Below are 23,186 nucleotides of genomic sequence, written 5' to 3' on the forward strand. Positions count from 1 at the left end.
ATCCGCATTATAAATGATGTGTATGATTTCTATTTGTTGAAAATTTTCATATTTAGACTTGGTGGGCAACCCAAAATGATAAAACTAATCTATTTTTTTGGGGACGGAGAGTATAAAGTTAATGTTTTTTGATATGTTATTGATTATCGTACATTTAATATATTTTGTATATTATTTATACGTATTTTCAATAGTACAATTGTTTGATTAGTGGTTCAGTCCGTCTGACTAATCAAACCATGAACCATACCTTCGCCGATTATTAAAATATTGATATAGACACTTTGACTTCTTCACCCCACGGATGAAGTATAAGGTTGTAGTATTGTATACATATAGCGTAAAATGTTGTACTTCATATTTATAATAATGCGAGAGGAATTTTTTTCAGAAAATAAATATGACATTTTTTATAGGACAAATTTAAAAGGAAAGTGCGACATTAATTATGAGACGGAGAGTAAATTTTTACTAGGCCACTAAAAGACCTACAATCTCTCTTAAAATTACGTCAACGAATTATACAAACCATTTAAAACATATGACTGATTTACGATAATATTTGTAGCATAAAATGTTGGGTATAGTTAGAAATTTAGAGAGTTGGAGTTGGACGTTCCACGAGAATATGCACTATTTCCTTTTTAGTTCATCTCATAAGAATATATACTTTCTAATTTGAGAACTCTTTTCTCTCTGATAAGGTGAGACCCATTCTCCACTAATAATACTTTAATTACTTTTTCTCTCTACCTCTCTCCTCCTTTATCAATTTTGCATTAAAACCCGTGCTGAACCTAAAATGCATATTTTTTGGGGACGGAGCGAGTACTATTTAAGTTAAACATCCCACAAATTTAAATATGATACTAGTATATTTAACGTAGAGATATTAGTCCCTAAAACTATGAACTTTGGTCAAATTTTGATATTTCCACGAACTTTAAAATTAATTTAAAAAATCTCAAATTTTACATTTTGTTTGTTATTTCCTGTGGCAGCCCAAATAAGATATCTTTGGCAAAAATCTTATTATACGTGGGCAACCGTGAAATGTTTATGATAAATTAGATTACTTTTTAAATTCGTGACAAGTTGGATAAAAAGCCACGTAGAAAATCACGTTGATTTAGTAGTGCCAAGTAGGATAAGAAATGCACGGAAGTTGGTTGGATATGGTGATTTACATGCCAAGGGAAAGACTAAAGGCCATTTGTGGTCCTAAACGTATGACGATTTTACGATTTTGGTGTAAAACAATATCTTTTGAATTATTGCTTCCTGAATAAATGAAAACGGTCCGGATTTAGTCCATTTTGGATGGAGCCGTCAAATTTTTAACGATCAACGACAATTAAGTGAATTTTGATTGAATTTTTTACTAATGATTTAAATTCTATATATATAGGGATGTATTCATTTCCTTTTTGTATCTTTTGTTCTTAGTTCTTTTTAATCTCAGCCCCACGATTTTGTCATCCGACGGTTAGATTGGTGCCACGTGTCATTTAATAATGCAGATTTTCAGTTGAATAATGCACACCGACTAATAATGCACCATTATAGTGTAATAATGCAGATCATTTAGACCGTTGATGAATGAGATCTAATAGCCCATATTAAGAAGAATAAAGGATCTAAGAGATGAATATGAAAATAACGCTCCTATATATATATATTATATAGATGTATTCATTTTCTTTTTGTATCTTTTATTCTTATATACAGGGTCGGTTCAATTTCTATGATTATTTATGACCAAAGGCCATAACTAATCTTACTTTTGTTCGGTTGATTTTCCAAAAGCTCGACCCGTGATCTATAAAATTCAATTCGTATATTTTTGTTTCCATCAAATTAAATAAAAGCAGTTGAAAATGCAATCAACACATACATACTAACCAAGTGGGCTTGAGATGAGTCTGAATATATTTAAAAAAATTCTATCCCAGCCTCAGCCCAGCCCAGCTGGCCCACTTTGGAACAAATCTCCATTTCCCAAACTCAAATCTATTTCACCGCAGAATCCTTCCGATTCAACGGAAATATGCTGCGCCGTCTCGCCGCCCAGCGCATTCTTGAGCTCCGTCAAGCATTCCGTCATCCACAGGTTTTTGCTTTCTTCATTCCCGAGATTTTTTAACGCTTATCTTTTCTATTTCTTATTTTCCGATCTTAAATTGTGTTTTCTGCAGGCATCGCGATCCTTCTCCACTGCGCTTAACTATGTGAGTTAGTTTCTATGCTTAAGTTTGCTGAGATTTTTTATTGCAATTTGTTAGCATTTGTTGCGGTTCATTTTCTTATTAATATGCTAGCGACCTGATTTATCATTTTTTTGTGGATTTCAGCATCTTGATAGTCCGGATAATAATCCAGATCTTCCATGGGAGTTCTATGGAAAGAACAAGGAAAAGGTAAGTTGAATTGACTGTTTCAGTTTATTGCTGGTTTTCTTCTTCATATTTGGATTGACGAATGGGTTGCCATAGCCGATGATCTATTGTTTGCTATATTTGATAGCAGCAGCTAGCTTAAGGGAGAAATGTGATTTGCTTTGGTCAATTGCAGTTGTCAATGCAGATTATCCATATGCTTCTATGGCATTAGCATTTAGTTGTTTGGTCATGGAGTTTGTTTTAATCTGTGTGCGTATGACTCTCAAGGGTCCAAGTCTAAATTGTAATGTATTGTCGGCAGCTATTCTAGGTTAATTTTTTTAGTTTAGGTTCTGTACATAAACCAAACTAAACTCTTTGGTTGCAATGTGAAAAATGGCTACCAGGAACATATTTAATTGATAATCACTGTGGCTATTATAGGAAACTTATGTGAATAGTGACTGCGGTGAAGTTATGCTCTGTTCTATTTTAATCATAATCAGTAGTATATGTCTTTATTCCCTTGATCAAATAAAGGTTTCTTTTTATGCAGGTTAAGGAGATATTGTCTCACTATCCTTCAAACTATAAGCAATCTGCTGTCATTCCTTTGCTTGATCTTGCACAACAGCAACATGGAGGTTGGCTCTCAGTTTCAGCAATGAATCATGTATGTTAATCAGATATATAGTGTCTTCTTCCAAATATCTATTTCATATTATCTAGGTCCATCTCGTATGTTTTCTTACAAAATTAATCACGTGGAAGCTGAAATAGTATCGCTGCTATGGTGCAATACAATACTTAGTACCAATGGCACCAACGTTCCTTCAGTTCTACTTTTAAACATCCTTAATTGAGATTAGGATAAACATGCTTAATTGTGATGTTGATACTTGATACGAAAAGTGTTGGATGTCGTTTGCCTCTTTCCCACCCTGAAACACTATTTGAGCAGTCCGGGTAGAGATTTGCAAATTGGAATGTATGGGTATCCTCATCGGAGATCATCGAAGATTTTCCAAGCAAAGTACCAAACATAGAACATTCATGTGGTTTATTTATTCGAAATAATGTAAGAAGGCATATTCCTCCAACAACTGTAATAACCTTATAGACATTTATAGGGTGAATCATCATTGCAAAAATAATTAAAATTGTTCAAACTATGGAATTCTACTGCTTTGGCATACTGCTTTTAGTAGACCTCCACCATACATTTTTGTTGGATATAATAGCTGTGTTTGGATGTCATTCTCTTATAAATTAAGCATTTATTATTAATAGTTTTGGGGGGAAGGGCTTGTTTGATAGAACTGAATCTGTAGAAGACTGCCAATAGCAGCTGTTCGAGGATGAAAATTTTTAAGTCTCAAGTCTCCTTAACTTCCCAACTTACATAATTAAGGATCACACATCACTTGCTTGCTTCAGCTTATAATATTGCTTTCCCCCGTCTTAATTATTCTGATTACGATGGCTATCTGTAACTCAAGCTGATTAGTAACCAGTCTGCAAGTTCCATGCCCAATTGCAAAAATTATCTTATTGTAAGCCTTCCCCATGTATTTATCTTGACAGTGACACTGATGTCTGAATCTCTGATGGTCTGTATCATGCTGTTTCCAAACTTGTTATTTCAGTATGTTTTTCTGATACGTGATTGATATGAATATATGACTAACCAATATTTCATTTAAATTTTCTGTGTCATCATTAAAGGTTGCTAAGATCATTGATGTTCCTCCAATTCGTGTATATGAGGTTGCAACCTTCTATTCGATGTTCAACCGAACAAAGGTAATTTATAATGCTCCAAATTGGTTATGACACACAAGATGTGCTAGCTATGTAGGTGAATTTCTCATAATCCAAGCTACTTGTTGGTGACTGAAGGTTGGAAAATACCACCTATTGGTATGTGGTACTACACCTTGCATGATCCGCGGTTCTAGAGAAATTGAATCAGCACTATTGAGTCACCTAGGAGTTGAGCGCAATGGTAAAGTCATGTAATCTAATTTTCGTCTCTGTTTACTTTTCTGATCTTCTGTAACATACTAACATTAAAACATGGAGTCCTATGAGCCTGTTGTGATTTTTATTATAATCCGCCATATACATTCTGCAGAAGTAACTAAGGATGGACTTTTTTCTGTTGGAGAAATGGAATGCATGGTATGTTACCATATGAGAATCTCTCTATTATAGACATTGTCTTTCTTGTTGTGCTCATTAAGTTGCTAATTTATAGTGTTTCTTCACTAATCACCATTTGTGTTAACTCCTGAGATATCTCTGCGCATTGAACACAATGCATCTTGCAACACTGAAGAAGAATAATTTTCATTATATTCTGATGTTTAAACTATATAACTCCAACAGCAAGTTCATGTTTAGATGCGAACCACCTAGTTGTTATAATTGGCAGTTTAAATTTGGAGGTATCAAATTCTATGATTTTAGATCATACCAACCTCTTAAGAAAGTCGTGGTGGAGCATCACTAAATGCAAAAGTCTATATCTACGATCCCTGTTGTTTAGCATCTTCTCTTTTATGGGGTGAGATTTTTATGTGTGTCGTGATGCTGCAGAGTGCTACTATTCCTCATATTACATTTCGGATTGTGATTGAATGTTGTCTTTGATATTGTTGCATCATCTTTTCAATTTAAAGTTGAAAAACATGAAATTTGAAACCAAAGAAGGTGTAGGAATCTTATTTGGAGAACAATTTGTATAACAAATCTGGGATAATACTTACAGTTTTATTCAGGCCCTGTGATTCTGATGGAGTAATTATTCTAAGGAATTTGATGGTACTCTTGACTACCAACATAAGATAAACACACAACTATAGGATAAATTAGATAAGTAGATATAAAATGATCTAATCTGCCAAAGAAAGCTAAGTGAAAATAGTGGCCTGGAATTTAAGGTTCTTATCAAATTCTGACCCTATCAAAATGCTCATGTCTAGGACAACCTATATGCTATGTAATGATTTTTATAGACTAATGCATGATGTGATGATTGATATCTTGTTGGTGTATTAGGGATCTTGTGTAAATGCTCCAATGATCACTGTTGCTGACTACTCCAGTGGATCCGAGGGATATACCTATAATTATTACGTGAGTGCTGCTGTTTTCATTCAGATGCTGTACAACTGAATGCCTCAGAAATAACCTTAGTTCCTTTTGATTGCTACAGGAAGACATTACTCCGAAGAGAGTTGTCGAGATTGTGGAGGCCCTCAGAAGAGGGGAAAAGCCTCCAGTAAGACATGTGATTGAGTCATCAAGATTGTCAGTCAAGTCATTGCTATGTTTAGTTACATATATATGTTTTTTTTATTTCAGCAAGGCACACAAAATGCCAACCGCATAAACTCTGGACCGGAAGGTGGGAACACTACATTGTTAGGTGAGCTTAAGCCTCCTCCATGCCGGGACCTTGATGCCTGCTGAACAAGGTGATGTAGACGTTATTCTTGCAAATAATGATGAAGAGTTATTGACAAATTCAGAGCATCTGTACGATGTAAGCTGTCGAGTTTACTCAAAATGAATGTCGGAATTATGTTTCTTCTTTTTTTGGCTCCCCCATCCAACCATTATGTGGGTTGATTATGGAGCTGAGTTTGTTGAGGTTTGATGTTAGTGCTTCAGCCAAAGCCTTGAAATACTGTAAACTAAGGAATTGTTGAAATAATCTTACTTGGGCTGTGATCACAGTTTATCTGCAGCATCCCATGTTTGTTTATATTCATTCCACCGAGAAGGAAAAGTGTGTTTTGTAGGTTGATAAATTATATATTATCATGAATTTCAATTGGAGTGCTAATTTCCCACAAAGAATGACTTCTGGCTTGTTCAAAATGAGGTTGGAGCTGAGTTCATAATTTAAAAGCAAGTTGACAATTATATTTAAAATTAGTTAGATAGCATGACTTGCATCGGAGTCCATCTGCAGTTCTAGCTCGAATCACACCACGAAGAAGACATCATAGCAACCTGAATCGTGCAAAGAGGAAGTTCGATTCCACCTCCCTTTTAATTATGCGACCTTAATTACTGATTGTTGTGATTCCAATATTACTATGAATGGATTAAGATACTTTTATAATAATAATTGATTACAAAAATAATATCATAACATTATCCAATATCCTTTTCGTATTTTCAAATGAGTAGTGATAGATTAACAAAAAATGTATATATAAAATGTTGGAGTATATTTGTCATTTTCTTTCATTTGCAATAAATAAGGAACTTACCTATTTTAATTGTACTATAATTTGACATTATAACCTCTCATGTTAATTAAAGGCATGGACTATAATACTTTCAACTATATATATAAAAAATATTATACTTAAATTTTTTCTAATAAAAATATTTTATTTTCTGAAATTTAAACAAATATTTTACATTATGCTTTTATAGTCTTAACAAAAAAAATATGAAAAATGAATTAAAAAAAGATACTTAACATTTTTTATTTATAACAAAATTCTTACCTATAAACTTAATTTTTCATAAAATCATTTAAATTATCATTTTATTCGAAAACCAATTTGTATATTTTTTTATATTTTGTATCTCGTACGTACATTGTATTTTATTTCATTTTCTTCAAATTTTAATATTTGTGATTTAATATTTAAAGCTTATGATTTCACATATACTCCCCCCGTCCCACAATAAAAGTCACACTTTGTCATTTTGGTCCGTCCCACAATAAGAGTCACAATTTAAAGTATAAATTAAAAGTATAATGCTTGTGATTAAAAGTATAAATTAAAAATTAAAAATCAGTAGTTTTTAAAATTTACTATATGGCATAATACGGAGAAATTTTAAATAAAAGTAAAAAGAGTATTTTGCCCAATTTTTACTTTGTAGAAAAAGAAACAATTTATTTTTCTTCATATCATTGTGATAGTTAAATAAAATGAAAAAAAAGTTATTCCGTTAATATATTATGAATGATTGTTCTATCTAAAATTTTATTGTGAATCCTTTTAGTAACGGTGAATATTTTCAAGAAGAAAATCAATTACATGTTTTAAACAATATAAATAAGTAAGGAAAATTATAATAGTATAATTTCCTCCTATAATTGTTAATAGGGTCAAATTAGTCATAAAAGTATGTAATTAATGATGATACCAATTAAAAATAATTTGATATTATCCTATTCAAATTTGAAGGGATTTTGCATATATAATTTTGTTAATTTATCTTTTTTCTTTTTTAATATACCTTCTGCATTACATTTTAAATGGCTTGATTTTCCTAAGATCACAATAAATATCCTTTTCGTATTTTTAATATAAATTGGATTAAATTTTGCAGACACATGTCAGTTTATGGACGGTTCGATCAACAAAATCAAATGGTGGTAAGTGGATGTACGTTAATATTTAAAATGAGTTATTTTGAAGCACTCTTTTATATACTACAGTATTTCAGTATTATATTTGGTCTGATTGATCACTTTACCAATTCATTTATTAGTCTAATTTTAAAATATTGGTTGATACATTTCATGTATTCTTGCTCTAAGTGACTATTTATCCTACCTGTTATAAATTTAACAAAATGGTTTAAAATATTATAAACATTTTACGGTTACTTATGTAGAATAAGTTTTAATAAAGTTTATGATATTTTAAATAAATTTTAAATTTAGTGAATATAGAATTAGGCCAAAATTTGTAAATATAGAGACCAATATCTCGAAAACAAACGAATTACAAATTTGATACATTATATATCTAATTACAAAATTGAGCCATTTTTTTTCTGTTTATTTTAAGTTCGTGAAAACCATGTAGCATTATCTTTCGATTTCATGCACTCTCCCATATCAAAATTTGATTTTTCTTTCATTCCAGAATAATATGTCCATTTATATGTGAACGTCTGTCATCCTAAGAAATGAATGTTGAATGTGTTAAATAAATAGATAAAAAAGTATGAGAGGAAAAAAAGTGAGTGAATAAAGTAGAGAGAATAAAGTAAGAGAGAGTAAAAAGTAACTATATAGAGAAATGACTCAACTTTACGGAAACTTCACAAAATGAAAAAATGACTCAACTATGAAGAAACGGAGGAGTATTTTTTAAAATAAAAATATATGGAAGAGGAAGTGGAAGTGGAAGAGGAAGAGGAAGAGGAAGAGGAAGAGGAGTACTTATACTATCTCAATTTTTTACTATTATCGTATCTGTCTTAATGAAAGCACAAACCTATCTCTTTTAGTGCCAATAAATTGGCAGTTGAAATACTATATAGCAGAGAATCAATGGCCGCTGCCGCTCTTAACTCCTCGCGCTTACTCCAACTCAAAACCACCAACAATTCAGCTCAATGCCGCTCCTTCCTTAGCTCTTCCACTAATAGGTCCTTCAAATTGAAGCCGATCATGGCCGCCCTCACTGCCGCACCCGCTGTTGGAATCTCTGAAACCTTCTCCATATTGAAAAAACAAGGAAAAGTCAGAACTCACTTCTTCTTTAATTTCATATCTGCATTTCCCCTTGATTGAGATACTTTTTGAATATTTTTCTTATTCCCTATGTTAAAAAATTGGAAGATTTCTGACTTTTTGTGGTTGGGATAGAATTTGGGGGGTTTTGCTCTCTGGGGTTTTTTCAAGTGTTTTGCGGTCTGTTTCATGCAATTCAGTCGTTTGATTATGGCTGAGTTTGATAAAATCCGATATGCTGATATTAGAGTCTGTGATTTAATCTCGAAGTCATCTTTTCCATTAATCTGGAGCAAAAATGGTCATGGCATAATTTCACTGAATGCTATTATTATAGTCTTTTCCATTTATCTGGAGCTAAAATGCTGATAGCCTCAATCTGTCATTGAATACTAATGATTAGTCTTTTCCATTTTTCTGGAGCAGAAAATGCCCAAACCTGTATGTCTGTTGCGTTTTGGATTTTCTTTGATAAAGTTCTATCAACTATCAAAATCCGAATACTGCAATCGTCTAGAGAAGGGATTAAGAAAAATAGCATTTAGTAGAACGGAATACGAGGATGAGTAAAGATTATCACTACAAGTCACTTGAATTAGATACCTGATTGGTTTTCGAAAACCTGAGAGTATGATTTTGGATTGACATTTAGCTAAATACTCCCTCCGTCCCATGCTACTCGCACTTTTCATTTTAGGCCGTAAATTTGGGATTGATTTTTTTGTGTAATTAAAAAAGAATTTTAGGTGTAATGAGACATCACTTAATAAAAGAGCTCTTAACTTAAACTAACATATTAATTAAATACATTAATTCTAACTTAAATTATAAATAGTGTAAGGACTTTGTGACGAGCCGAAAAGCAAACGTGCGAGTAGCACGGGACGGAAGGAGTATTTCTTAGCTACATACTTTGGTGCTCAAATTCTGTCATAAAAGTATCACCTTTGGATAATGATGGAAATCTGATGGAACTGTTGATTGATATTCTATTAATACTGAATTCACAGTCATGCCGTGGTATATTGATTCATGCATGATTTTCTCAACTGATATGTTCTAACCGTGTTTTTGGTGTAAAAGGTGGCATTCATTCCGTATATCACAGCTGGTGACCCTGACCTTTCAACAACTGCTGAAGCACTCAAGGTCCTTGACTCATGTGGCTCAGACATTATTGAACTCGGTGTACCTTATTCAGACCCTTTAGCCGATGGTCCTGTTATCCAGGTGTAAACATGTGGTTACGTATAATCTTGGCATACAAGCTGTGTCTCACCTAGCAGTTTATTGCTTACGAATGATAACTGATATATTTTTTCTTTCATAGGCTGCTGCAACACGAGCATTAGCCAGAGGAACCAACTTTGATAAGATCATTGAAATGTTGAAGGAAGTAAGTTCCACTACTTTTATATAGCATCACATCAAAGAGAGAGTATAAGTGATGTTTATTTGAAACAGTAACTAACTATGTGAGGATTCTTAGTTCTTCCATTTTCTTTCTTAATGCATCTTAAACTTGAAAGATATTGTAGTGCATAAAGAATAGTTCCTGTGGTCCTTGGCATACATATTGGTTTAGAGTTTTAGAGAAAAGATTTGTTAAGCTTATCTTTACTGTATTTTATGTTGTCTCTTGTCTGTAGCTTAACTATCATTTTAAAACAATTTTGGTGTGATGAGACCATTTCATAGCATAACAGTTTTCTGTTCTTTTAAAGGTGGTGCCTCAATTATCTTGTCCAGTTGCATTATTCTCATATTACAACCCAATACTCAAACGTGGTGTGGAGCGATTCATGAGCACTTTGCAGGATACTGGAATACATGGTAAAATTATATTGCAGCTTTACACTCTTCAGCATTCAATGAAACTTAACTGATTTTGATAGCAATTCCATCTATAAGTTTTAGTCTTTCATGGATCTTGCAACCTTGTATGTATAAACTGAAGCACTTCTTAGATAGTACATGATTTTTATATTTAACTACTTTAAAAGTTTCAACTGCAAATCAGTGCCTTAGTTGTGTTATCTTTCATTTAATTTCCAATAAGTACTATGGTTTTAGATCCCCTTTGGATTTTTTATACCTATAGCTTTTGCTTCCTTTGTAAATGTACTCTACTATTTTGCAACACATTTTTATCTAATTTGATCTGCACTATCATTCATTTCAGGACTTGTTGTTCCAGATGTGCCTCTAGAGGAGACTGATATATTGAGAAAGGAAGCTTGCAGTAAAAATATTGAGTTGGTTAGCTTTCCCAACAATAATTAATTTCCAGGCTATATTTTTACTGTCCAGTTTGCACTATTTAACGGAATATGATAGCTGCAAAAATGTCGACTTCTTACTTCTTGTTGTTAACTGATATCACCTGGAAATTTTTAGAGAAGAGAAGCGAGTGGAAGTTTGTTGAAGACTTTGTAAACGAAATGGGAAAGATGATTGAAATAAAATATAACTCCTTCAAAATAAGGCCCTCTTTCCTTCACGGAAAGCCTTGGCAAAGCTTTTCAATACGATAATTCAACTATGATCCTTTTCTAACCTCAAAGGACAATAATATAATACTCTCCTAAATGGAATTGTAAAAGATCTGATAATAATTGTTAAAATTCTTAATATCTTGTCCCACATCGACTTGGGAACGATCCTAGCTCACCTATAAAAGTATGGATAACCCTTCCCCTTATAAGGCCTTTTAAGGGGTGAGTGGCCTATTTCTAATATGGTATCAGAGCGGGCCCAAGTCGATGATGGATTTTATCTCTTTATCTCTTCTCTTGCCTACCCACGTGATGGAAGTCCGATGTGTCATTCCGGCCCACACGCGATGATGGATTTTATCTCTTTATCTCTTCTCTTGCCTACCCACGTGATGGAAGTCCGATGTGTGTCATTCCGGCCCACACGTGAGGGGGCGTGTTAAAATTCTTAATATCTTATCCCACATCGACTTGAAAACGATCCTAGCTCATCTATAAAAGTATGGATAACCCTCCCCCTTATAAGGCCTTTTAAGAGGTGAGTGACCTATTTCTAATAATAATATTACTAATAATGCCTGCATTAGAGCATCCGCAATAGCGGACTAAGAGTAGGACTAACGGTTAGGGCGTGGGGATGTCCACCGTACTAGCGGACTAAAGGTAGGACTAACCGAAGTAGGACGAGCACGGACTAACCGATTTTTTTATTATTTTTAATTTTAATTTTATTTTTTTAATTTGTACTTAATATTTACAACTCATTGCACTTCATTTTTTTAATATTTGATAAACACCAACAATTAAAATGAATTAATCGTATTTTTCAATTTGTTTTATTGGCTAGGGCGTCAGCTAGTCCTAGTGCTAGTCTATTATTGTGTTGTGGTTTGTCCTAGTGATGTGGCAGTTTGTGGTTAGTCCTAGTAACGTGGCAGAAGGTGTTTTTGGTTAGTCTTAGTGCTAGGCTATTGGTTAGTCTGCCTTATTGTGGATGCTCAGCATTTAGCACACTCCTCCACTACCTAAATAACCGTCGCCCACTCTTCCCATTATCTTGTTACTACTGCCCCACTACCCCCAGCATTGAAAACCATTTAATCTCCACTTTCTAGTGCATCAATCGCACCGCTGTTGAAACAGCCTTGCCCTCAAGGCTGGGTCTGAAACTTAAACATTTTACATGGATCAGTGGAGGCTCTTACTCAAGTTTATGGATATGAGTCAGAGAGCTGAACCATAGATGCCCAAGAATATGAAGGAACCGATGTTGCACCTTGAGCCAAGAAAAGAAAATAACCCTCAACTGTCGGCAACCCTTATAGATCTTGGTAGTCATGTCTATCCCTTTGGAATTCAGAAAAATAGTGGTAACCAGGGTATGGGCAGGATTCGGACAAGAAACTAATAAAAAAATTAGTAGGGGTAGTGTCTCAGCAACTAATAAAAAATTGATTATTTTTGTTGATACCTGGCAATGTCACCTTTGACTTTGATTTAACAGTTTTATCTCTCTATTGATAATTCCCATGGTAATGCTATAATAGAATTTGGGTTTTTGGAGGGGGAGTTGTGTAGTTTGTAGCTTATTTTTCTGCAATATTTGATGGATAGAGATATGAAGGCAAATCTTGTTGCAGAGTAAGATGATAAGTTATCTGCTTATTATTTGAGCTGCTTTCATTTTTGCATTTATGCACTTAGTGTGACATAATATTTTTGTGTGCACCACTTAACCCTCTCTTGTTTGCAATCCAGGTGCTGCTGACTACACCAACCACTCCAACAGAGAGAATGAAATCCATCGTTGAAGCATCAGAAGGTTTTGTCTACCTTGTAAGATTGACATTCCTTTTTGAGTAGTTACTGGTTGGATCATTTATTTGTATCTTGATGAAAAAAAGAAAAAAAGGATTTCACTGGCTGCTTGTTGAAAAAAATTCTGGAATTTTATGCGAACCACGTATACATTAGTGTCGGTAGAAAATGTTGATCTCCTTGAACTCAACTTCTCATTTTTTGTCGATTGTGATGTTAATTTATCTGAAGTTGCTGCTCCGAACTGGGAAAATGAGACTTTATCTTAAGTTGCAACTTGCAACCTAACTCATTAAATCGAATTACCCTACACCTCCTTTGTCTATTAATAGGTTAGCTCGGTAGGAGTTACTGGAGCACGGACATCTGTCAGTGGAAAGGTTCAATCTCTTCTAGTGGACATCAAGGAGGTAAAGATTCCTATTATATAACGAGTGTCGCCTGAAACTGGAAGTTTATTTCGTAAACATTGCTGTCTCTTTCTTCAATCTCACCTCTCAATCTCTCACATGACCCTCGTAAAACACTAGACAATTCATGATAAAGATTGATGCATATAACACTAACCCTTTGTCCACCCACAGGCAACGAGCAAGCCAGTTGCAGTTGGTTTTGGCATATCGAAACCAGAACATGTTAAGCAGGTACATATTCAACATGATATTGCTTAGCATCTGATGCATGTATTTTTGTTGTTGATAGGAAACACATTTAGGCATCCAAGCTCTCGTATAGATAATAACATATTTTTGGCTCGACTCATCTTAGGTTGCGGATTGGGGAGCAGATGGTGTGATCGTTGGCAGTGCCATGGTAAGAATACTCGGTGATGCAAAATCACCTGAAGACGGGATAAAAGAACTAGAGGCGTTCACAAAAAGCTTAAAATCAGCCCTCCCATGATGAAATTCCCTAAAAACTCATCATCTAGAATCGCAGCAAAACTGAACTAGCCACAATTTTGTTTGTTATGAACAATAATATTCAGTTTCCATCTTAAAACAGTGTTTGTTGCTATTGTTGCTTCTTTTCTTATATTCTCAGATGTTTATGTTGTTTTGTTCTCACTCGCCCTGAATTCAGTCTTTCAAAATTCAGTTAATAATAAAAAACTGGCTATTTATAGGACCATCCAATTAATTTAATTAGGGCTAATTCTTAAAATTTGCTTGTCCAAGTAAATGGAGCCCAACACTACAAAAAAAAACAGAATTTTACCGGCCTGAAAAATAGTCGGTCGCTAAGTTCCATTGATACATTTAGGGCATCCGCAATGGACGCCCGATGGCGCGCATCGTCCGCGCCATCCATCGTCCGCACCCATTGCGGGTGCGCGCCATAGGGCGCGGACGATAGTCGCGCCCTATACTTCGGTCGCGGAGGATAGCGCGGACGATGACTATTGTCCGCACCATCGTCCGCCCCATTGCGGCTGTCGCGGACGATGACCATCGTCCGCGCCATTGTAGAGGTCGCGGACGATCAACCGCGGACGATGGCACGCGGTTTCGTTTTTTATAAATACCGTTCATTTATAACATTTTATTTCACTCGATTTCATTTTCGAAACTTACAATTACATAATTACTACGAAATGGATTCAAGCCCCAATAGTCCTACGTTTAGCGCAGGGGCGCATTGGCCGGGTACAGAACCCGGCGATTATCGTTCGTTCGACACCAACGCCCATTACGATCCCGATTCCAGTATGGAATCGTATGGGTTGTCTGACATGGAGCCGTCTCCGCACCACCCAACCGCAGCGGCCGATCCCGACCCCGCCGCGACCGCTTCTGCCCCAGCCAGAAAGAAGCGGAACCGGCAGCGGGCGCAGAAGTTGCCGCCTCCCGGTGATTGCGATGAGTACGCCCCCGGCCGTACGAACTACAACGACGACGAAACTCTCACCTTGGCCCGGTGTTGGGTAGATATATCGGAAGATCCGATATTCGCGAACAACCAGCGACAGATCGCCTACTGGGAACGCATCGCGGACCTCTACAATTCGGTGAAGCCGCCGACCGCGTACAAGCGCAAGCGTGAGCAACTCCGCAAGCACTGGGATCAAGTCAAGAAGCAAGTGAACTTGTACGCGGCGGAGTTCGAGAAGTTCACGCGGTTACAGGGGAGCGACGAGAGCGCGAGCGACGTGCGCGCTAAAGCGTTGTTGTCGTACCGGTCGATGTACGACGACTTCAAGCACGAGGCCATCTGGGCGCTTTTGAGGGACAAGCAGAAGTTCCAAGGTGGAATTCTGCACACTGGTGCGCCGAAGAGGACGAAGACCACTGAAGCTGGTGATTACACGAGCAGCGGCAGCGGCAACCACCCGGTTGACCTCAACCGGACGTACGTGGATGAAGGGAGTTCCGGCACACCGGTGTCCTTCCGGCGTCCTCCCGGCGTCAAGGCTGCGAAGGCCAAGGGGAAGGCGACCGCGACCTCATCGTCGACCGCTGCAACCCAAGCTCCGGTCCCGGTAGAGCTCCCGACCCAGACGGCCACCGAGTTTGAGTCGTTAGCAACAGCGTCGATGGCAAGGACGATGTTGCAGACGCACAGGGCCCTCAAGAAGTGTACCGACCCCGACGAAGCCGAATATCTCCGGGCGTTACTCGATGAGCTGCGTCGGAAGTTGGGAATTGGTCCGACTTAGTTTTTTTTTATTAGTTCCATGATGTAACTTTTTTTTATTAAAACTTCGCCGTTTGTTATTTAGACCGTTTTTTATTTACTCGTTACTTGTTATTTGAAAACAGTTAAATTAATTAAACAAAACAATAAAATGATGATGTGGCGCGCCATAGGGCGCACCTTAGGGCGCCCCACTGCAGGTGGGGAGGTAGGAGGATAAAACTGCTGACGTGGCGCGCCATAGGGCGCGCCTTAGGGCGCCCCATTGCTAATGCTCTTACGGGTGGATCTTTGGCGAATTTTGGCGCCATGTATCCATCCGCCGATTAAGTTAATTTGATGATAAAATAATAAAAGTTAATTATGAAAAATGAATTTTGCAGCGAATATGTATGTGCCTGTTGACAAATCTGTTGGTGATCTAAATTTAACAAAACAAAGAACACTAAATTTATTGATGAATATGTGTGTGCTGATAATGTTAATTACAGAAATGAAATAAAATATTAATGATGAATATGTGTATGCAGATAATATTAATTATGAAAACTTAAATTAATGATGATTTTACCAGCGAATATGTGTTTGCCGATAATATTTGCTTGCGTTAGCAGCTGATAATAAAATAATAGAATATTGATGCCTAATATCATAATTTTTTTTAAAAATTTATTTTTTTTACAAACTTTTTAAACTTTGGCATTTAATATCACGAATTTAAACACTTGTTGAATTTTTCCCAATAGTGTTGAAATCCGGATACATTTCATTTGTTAATACATCACATAAGATATGGTAGCCGCTGAAAAATGATAGTGATATTTTTATAAAGTCCCTAGATGTTAAAAATGGTTATCCACCTCATTTTAATCATTTTAATATAGTTGGATTTTGTCGCTGATGGAAAAAAATTCATCAACTATTTTCGTAATATTTTATGTCAAGTTTAATGTTTGTGGATTTTTTTAAAAAATGTTTCATAGTGTTAAGTGCCAATATTCCTTAAATAATACTCCTCTCGTCCCATAAAAATATGTACTCTTTCCTTTGTTCCGTCTCACAAGAATATGCACTTTCCAATTTTGAAAACTTTTTTTTCTCTAATGAGGTGTGACCCATTCCCTATTAATGATACTTTAATTACTTTTTCTCTTTAATTTTCTCTTACTTTATTGATTTGTATTAAAACTCGGGTCGAACCTAAAGTGCATATTCTTTGAGGGACTGAGAGAGTAATGAGTATGTTGTTGTCTTATGGGGTACAATTGTTGGTGCGATCTCATATCTCATAACAATCAAACATCATTGTATGATTCGTATAAACATCATTGTTACAAAATGGCGAATGTTGCAAAAAATTTAATAAAATTCACAATAATAAATTAGTAGAGTTAAATGATACCTCCATCCCTAGTTAAAAGAGACATTTTGTTTCGGCACAAAATTTTAGAAAGTAGAATGTTTATAAGTCAAGTAAAGAGAATAAAATAAGAGAAAATCTCAAAAAGAAAAATGGTTCATTTATCCTGAGATGTCCCAAAAAGGAAGATGATCCACTCAAGAAAATCAATGTCTTCATTATTGAAAAAGTTTCCCGTGGGTACATATCTCAATTGAGTATGGTAGAGAAAGTTGTAGTTATTTTACAAAAATTGTGCACTCTAGTGGCTTCTAAGGTTCTACCTGGCCGTGTAGAATAGGCATCAAATGTCATCTGGTTGGGTCCAATTCCGGGGCTACAGAGAACAGAACCTACCACCCGGCCGGGTAGAATTGGCCCATAGAGCCACCAGTAGGATGAAATCACGTACCTAGTTTTTATCCCCATCCTTTCCCGCTTATGATATGTTTCACATAATTCAAACCTTATACTCCCTCCGTCCCACTTTACGAGTCCCGGTTTACCATTTTTGTGTGTCCCATTTTAGGAGTTCCGGTTGAAATATTCCATAAATGGTGATATACGCCCCACAATCCAATAACCTTTTTTCACTCAAATTTTTATTATAAAACTATTATATAAAAGTATGACCCACATTCCACTATCTTTTTTCACAAACTTTTCCTTACATTTCTTAAAACCCGTGCCGAACTCAAATGGGACTCCTAAAGTGGGACGGAGGGAGTAATATCTCAATCTTCTCGTACACCTATAAAAAGTGTTGAAATTGCAGCGGAAGATCTATTCTAGATGATTGTTTAATTTATATATACACATGCATAGAAAGCTACCATGCTGGAACCATAAACATGATGAACACATGCATATAATTGATACTCCCTCCGTCCCATAAAAATATGAGCAATTGATATGACACGAAAATTAAGGCAAAATTGGTAAAATGAGAGAGATGAGGAGAATAGTAGTTAAAATAGTGTTAATGGATAGCGGGACCTGTTAGGATTGGTATACTGAAAAACATATTTCGATCATGTTGCACGGATAGAATTGCTTGTATACAATAAACTCTACAATCCACTTTTAACCCATGACAAGAAGAAGTAATTTTATCGCATTGATGTCTGCGTATGCATTTATAAGATGTTTCTCAAACATTTAAGAGTGAATTACATTTTTAGGTTCTATACTTCAGCAACGAACATTTGTGGACCGTATACTTGCAAAATATCATTTGTAGTCCCTATACTATACCAATTGCTCGTTTCAGGTGCCTTTTCACTTTTTGACCAAATTTTTGGACAAAAACACCTCCACAAGTTTAAGGGGATTTTTTTGTACATTCACTCTCCAAATTTAGGTACTTATTTTGGTATTTATGTCAATTTAAATACTTTATCTGTGATTTGTATTTTATTCGAATATTTTTTGTTATTTTTTGTTTGGATTGATTATAGTATAAAAAATATGCATAGTTTTATTCTTATGTTTAAACTTAATGAAAAACGATTTACTATAAACACATATTCTATTTCCTCAAACTAAGATGAATCAATTAAAATGATGATTTAAAAAAAAGGGTTCACATTTTAAAACTTTTTAGAAATCTTTAAATATTATGCTTTTAAGCATAAATAATTTAATAATTTAATATTTAAAAGTTAGAGTGATAGCAATTAAAAATAATATTATATTGTTATTATTTTATTTTTATCAGGCTGCTTCTTCCTGAACCTCTCGAAAATCATTTTTAATCTCTGTAAGTTTGTACTCTCACAGATTCAGCCATTCTCATTCATTCAACAATGATCATTTATTTTTCTGCAGCAGAATTTCTGTAAGGGATAAACATAATTTGTAAAAATTTAGAAAATTTTTGAAGAAGAAAAACTAGAGTTTTTTTTTGGGTAGGGGCTTAAGCCACACCCTTCTTTTTTCCTAGTTCCGCCCCTGTGCACACTATAACCAATCCAAACAAAAATTATTCGAATAAAATACAAATCATAGTTAAAGTACCCAAACTAACATAAATATCAAAATAAGTACCTACTTTTGGAGAGTGAGTGTACAAAAATGCCCTTTAGGCTTTTTGGGGTGTTTTTGTCCGAAAATGTTGTAAAAAGGTGAAAAAGCACCTACAACAAGCAATGCGGACCGCAAATAATATTTTGCAAGTATAGGGACCGCAAATGTTCGTCGCTGAAAGTATACAGCCTAAAAATGTAATTCACTCAACATTTAAATGTATAAAAGCAAATAAGTCTAATTCTTCTACATAGTAGACTGGTCGTGAACGACGTTCACAGAAGGTGACACAGTCGGTCCTTTGTAGAAGAGAAACATAATTTCACAACCTAGATAAGTTTTGACTATATATCGTGAAAGGTTACAGTGTCAGTCCGCATGTCCCCTTACCTTAGGAAATAAACGACACTGATGTGGCATAGCACTGAAGGATCTAACAGTTGAGATAAACCTTTCTTGCTATTTACTAAAAGACGAGGTCTCGGTGATTGTTATTTCTTAATCATTATTGACATAACATTACTTGGCATACGTTAATGATTATGCACTACTTTGATTTATCAAAAGGTGCAGATTTTTTGTAATCCAAGAATCCTGATATCTTGGGTAGTTGCGATCAATGTCTAGAGGTACTAGTATTGTTATTGCAATGAATCGTGTGCTGGGTGAGTCCAGTTTGATAATATCCTCAAGTGGTGTCGAAATAGGTTTATTATTCATAAACCCGGCCGATTGGAATTTATTCCAGAATATTAAATAAAGATTTTGAAATACATAACTCTTGGAAAAAGATATTAATTAACTAAAGTCAAATAGCAGACTTAAATTAATTAATGGATATTTATATCTTAAAGACGAGAAATAATAAATTAAAGAGGTAAAGCCAAGATTACTCATAATTTGGGATTGGACGGGCAGTCAATATTATTATACCATAGTGGATGATAATAATATTATGTTTGGATTTGAATTAAACCGAGACTCAATTTAATTAGTAAAAGTCCAACAGGTTTGGACCAAATCCAACCTCCATGGATCCCTAATTTAACCCATAATATTATATAAAAGGAGATTAGAAAGGAGATTAATGATAATTTTAATCATAATTTCCGTGCTCCCCTCTGGGAGTGGACGGAAAAATTAGTTTTTGACAGAACTGATATTCTGTCTTCTTTCTAATTCATCCCTTTTCGATTCAGACAAACTTTGTCCACCCAAAGGTTATTATCTGAATTCAGGATACAGATTAGAAGATTCGTGGTCGAGTACGAAGATCTTCATGTGGAGAAGGCGCAAGCAATCGTCGATTCTTTGGAGAATCAGATCGGTAATTCTAAACAGTAGGAAATTCATGTTTTAGGTTTTAATTCATTTTACATGAATTATTTGCGTTCAATTTTGTGTTTAACATGTGGTTAATTAATCCCATAATCGGTCAAATGGATCTGTGGATCTGATTTATTTGTTTATGCATGTCTTCCGCTGTGCAAGAGGCACCAAACCCCAATATGACCCACATTATTAGTAGTGCTAATTGGTGGTATGTTGTAAATAAGTTGATGTATAGGAGTAATAAACTGAGATAATTTTCCAGAAATGGAATGCACATATTTTTATGGGACGTACGAAAATGGAAAGTGCACATATTTTTATGAGACGGAGGAGTACATAAAATTATGCAATTAATCATATAATTACACAATAAATCAATTCATGTATTTAATCACATAAAGCATATCGTTGTACGTAAAATTCAGGAACCGAATTCAATCACCACTTTAATTCTGTCATCTGAATTTGATTTCAACTACAAATCTTCTTATCTGTTCCCAAAACTCAGAATCGACCTTTGTATGGGCAAAACTCGTCAACTCCTCTGGAGCCGGACAAGAATTGAAGAGAGAGAAACCCTAGGGAAAAACCATAGACTTTTCAAAAAACTCAAGGGGGGGGGGGAGAGATAATTTTCGAAAATTGAGAGAAAGAGTGAGCGTGATTATGCGCCTCTATCTTCTGGGTTTGTCATTAAGTCGTGTGTTGGGCTAGATCAAAGATCTATGGAGGATTGGAATTGGGCCCAGTTTAGCACTTTAGGTACCAATTAAATCAATTCTTTAATTTAATTTAAGCCCAAATTTAAATATTATTATCATCCACTATAGATAAAATACTGACTGCTCGTCTAAACCAAAATTACAAGTAATTTGGGACATCCACTTTTATTATATCATTTCCCGTGTTGAAGATAGAAATATCTATTAATTAATATCGAGTCTGATATCTGACTTATATTCCCTCCGTTCAGCGGTAGTAAAGTCATTTCTTTGGTACGAAGATTAAGAAATAGATATTAAATATTCAATCCGTCCATTAAATATGGAACATTTGAGAATCAGCATGAAATTTTATGTAATATTGTTTTATGAGTTAATGAAGAGAGAGTAAAGTAAAAGAGACGAAAAAGTAGAGTTAGAGTTGTTTCCATTTTAGCAAACATTTCATTTTTAATAGGACAATTCAAAAAGGAAAATGTTTCATTTTTAATGAGACAGAGAGAGTATATAAATTGAAGAGATAATAAAGTAGAAAGAGAGAAAAGTAAAATAAGTGAGAGAAAATGTGTTATTTTTATAAAAAAGGTTAATGACTTTACTATGGTAGAACACACCAAAATGGACAAATTACTCTACACATGAGATGATTGAAGATGGACACTATCTCATTCAACAAAAGATTCGTCCACCTTGGTATTTATATTTTCTTTTGGGATGTCTTCAAAAAATAATCTCATTTCTGAAAATGGAAAGTTCTATCTCACACTTTACCTACTTTTTCTCTTCTCTCTTATATTTTATTACTTCATATTTTATCTGCTTTTTCTCCCCCTCTTCCTTACTTTATCCACTTTTTCTCTTTTATTTTACCAACTTCTCACTAAAACTTTGTCGTTCACAAATGAGACTATTTTTTGTGGCGGAGGGAGTAGTTATATATGATGGTTAGTCGTCAAGGAAGAATACCATTATTGTTTTACTTACATTGTCAGTTCTTTCATTCCCGGCATTACTTTTATTGATAGCCCCCGTATGTATCTCTATATTCATTAATACTACCTCCGACCTATAATAGGAGTCACATTTGATATGGGCATGTGTTTTAAGAAATATAAAGAATAGTGGGTTGAAAAAGTTAATGTAATATGTGGTCCATTTTTTATATATTGGTTTTATAATAAAATGTGAGTGGAGTGAGTTAGTGGAATGTGAGATCTACTTACCATTTATGGAAAAAGTGAAATGTGACTCTTATTATGGCACGAACCAAAATAGCAAAATGTGACTCTTATTGTGGGACGAACGTAGTAATCCTCTAATTATTTTATCTTAGTATCCGTCTCTATCGCAACCGGCTGTAAGGGCATCCACAACGCGTCTCGTTGTTGTCTCTATCTTGTCTCGGAGAGACAGACCGCAACGAGAGAGCGTTGTGGGCTCCGTCTCGTCCCAGCCCGTCCCGTGTCTCGTCGTGGAGAGACAGTCCGCGAACTGTCTCGCCACGCGCGTTGGCCACGTGGCGAGCTGTGGTTCGTCCGTGACGCCCACTCGCCGGCCCGCGAGTGGGCGTCATTTATTTCCGTTGAAAATGTATTTTTTTGTTTTTTTAAAACTCAGAAAAAATTCAAAAAATAAAAAAAATCCCAAAATTATACTAGCCATTTATAGCCATTTTTTACAAATTTAATTTTTTTTGTATTTTTTTAAGCCCCCAATCACTTTTAAAAATATCAAATCATTCCCACAAATTAATCCACAAAAAAAACTCTGTATTCTCACCCAAACACTCTACATTCTTCATCTCAAAACATTATTCTTCTCCCAAATTTAATCCATTCATGGATCCACTCTAGAAGAAGATCGACGTAGGGAGGAGGAGGAGGC

General features: G+C 35.1%; 2 protein-coding genes across 3 annotated transcripts; both read left to right on the forward strand.

The window, feature by feature from the left end:
* Window positions 1-1,982: 1,982 nt before the first annotated feature.
* On the forward strand, window positions 1,983-6,129 carry LOC121790922 (NADH dehydrogenase [ubiquinone] flavoprotein 2, mitochondrial-like). Of its 2 annotated transcripts, XM_042189010.1 has the most exons (10): window positions 1,983-2,110; window positions 2,196-2,228; window positions 2,352-2,417; window positions 2,935-3,051; window positions 4,104-4,181; window positions 4,278-4,383; window positions 4,513-4,559; window positions 5,439-5,516; window positions 5,596-5,661; window positions 5,745-6,129. In XM_042189010.1, the coding sequence occupies exons 1-10, from the start codon at window positions 2,048-2,050 to the stop codon at window positions 5,850-5,852; spliced, it is 762 nt and encodes a 253-aa protein (XP_042044944.1). In that variant the 5' UTR covers window positions 1,983-2,047; the 3' UTR covers window positions 5,853-6,129. The 2 variants fall into 2 exon arrangements, with proteins under 2 accessions (XP_042044944.1, XP_042044945.1); XM_042189011.1 differs by lacking the exon at window positions 4,104-4,181.
* A 2,477-nt stretch (window positions 6,130-8,606) lies between these two features.
* LOC121790923 (tryptophan synthase alpha chain-like) lies at window positions 8,607-14,207 on the forward strand. Its single transcript, XM_042189013.1, has 9 exons — window positions 8,607-8,886; window positions 9,961-10,107; window positions 10,208-10,273; window positions 10,602-10,710; window positions 11,060-11,136; window positions 13,131-13,208; window positions 13,523-13,600; window positions 13,775-13,834; window positions 13,959-14,207. Exons 1-9 carry the CDS (start codon window positions 8,695-8,697, stop codon window positions 14,091-14,093), a joined length of 942 nt encoding a protein of 313 aa, XP_042044947.1. The 5' UTR covers window positions 8,607-8,694; the 3' UTR covers window positions 14,094-14,207.
* The last annotated feature ends 8,979 nt before the right edge of the window (window positions 14,208-23,186 follow it).

The sequence above is a fragment of the Salvia splendens genome, unplaced genomic scaffold (genome assembly GCF_004379255.2).
Source record: "Salvia splendens isolate huo1 unplaced genomic scaffold, SspV2 ctg668, whole genome shotgun sequence".
Lineage (NCBI taxonomy): Eukaryota > Viridiplantae > Streptophyta > Magnoliopsida > Lamiales > Lamiaceae > Salvia > Salvia splendens.

Coding starts and splice junctions, on each gene's coding strand:
- LOC121790922 (XM_042189010.1), top strand. CDS start 2,048: ATGCTGCGCCGTCTCGCCGCCCAGCGCATTCTTGAGCTCCGTCAAGCA. Junction 2,229..2,351: donor TCTCCACTGCGCTTAACTAT/GTGAGTTAGTTT, acceptor TGTGGATTTCAG/CATCTTGATAGTCCGGATAA. Junction 5,662..5,744: donor GAAGAGGGGAAAAGCCTCCA/GTAAGACATGTG, acceptor TTTTTATTTCAG/CAAGGCACACAAAATGCCAA.
- LOC121790923 (XM_042189013.1), top strand. CDS start 8,695: ATGGCCGCTGCCGCTCTTAACTCCTCGCGCTTACTCCAACTCAAAACC. Junction 10,711..11,059: donor GCAGGATACTGGAATACATG/GTAAAATTATAT, acceptor CATTCATTTCAG/GACTTGTTGTTCCAGATGTG. Junction 13,835..13,958: donor AACCAGAACATGTTAAGCAG/GTACATATTCAA, acceptor GACTCATCTTAG/GTTGCGGATTGGGGAGCAGA.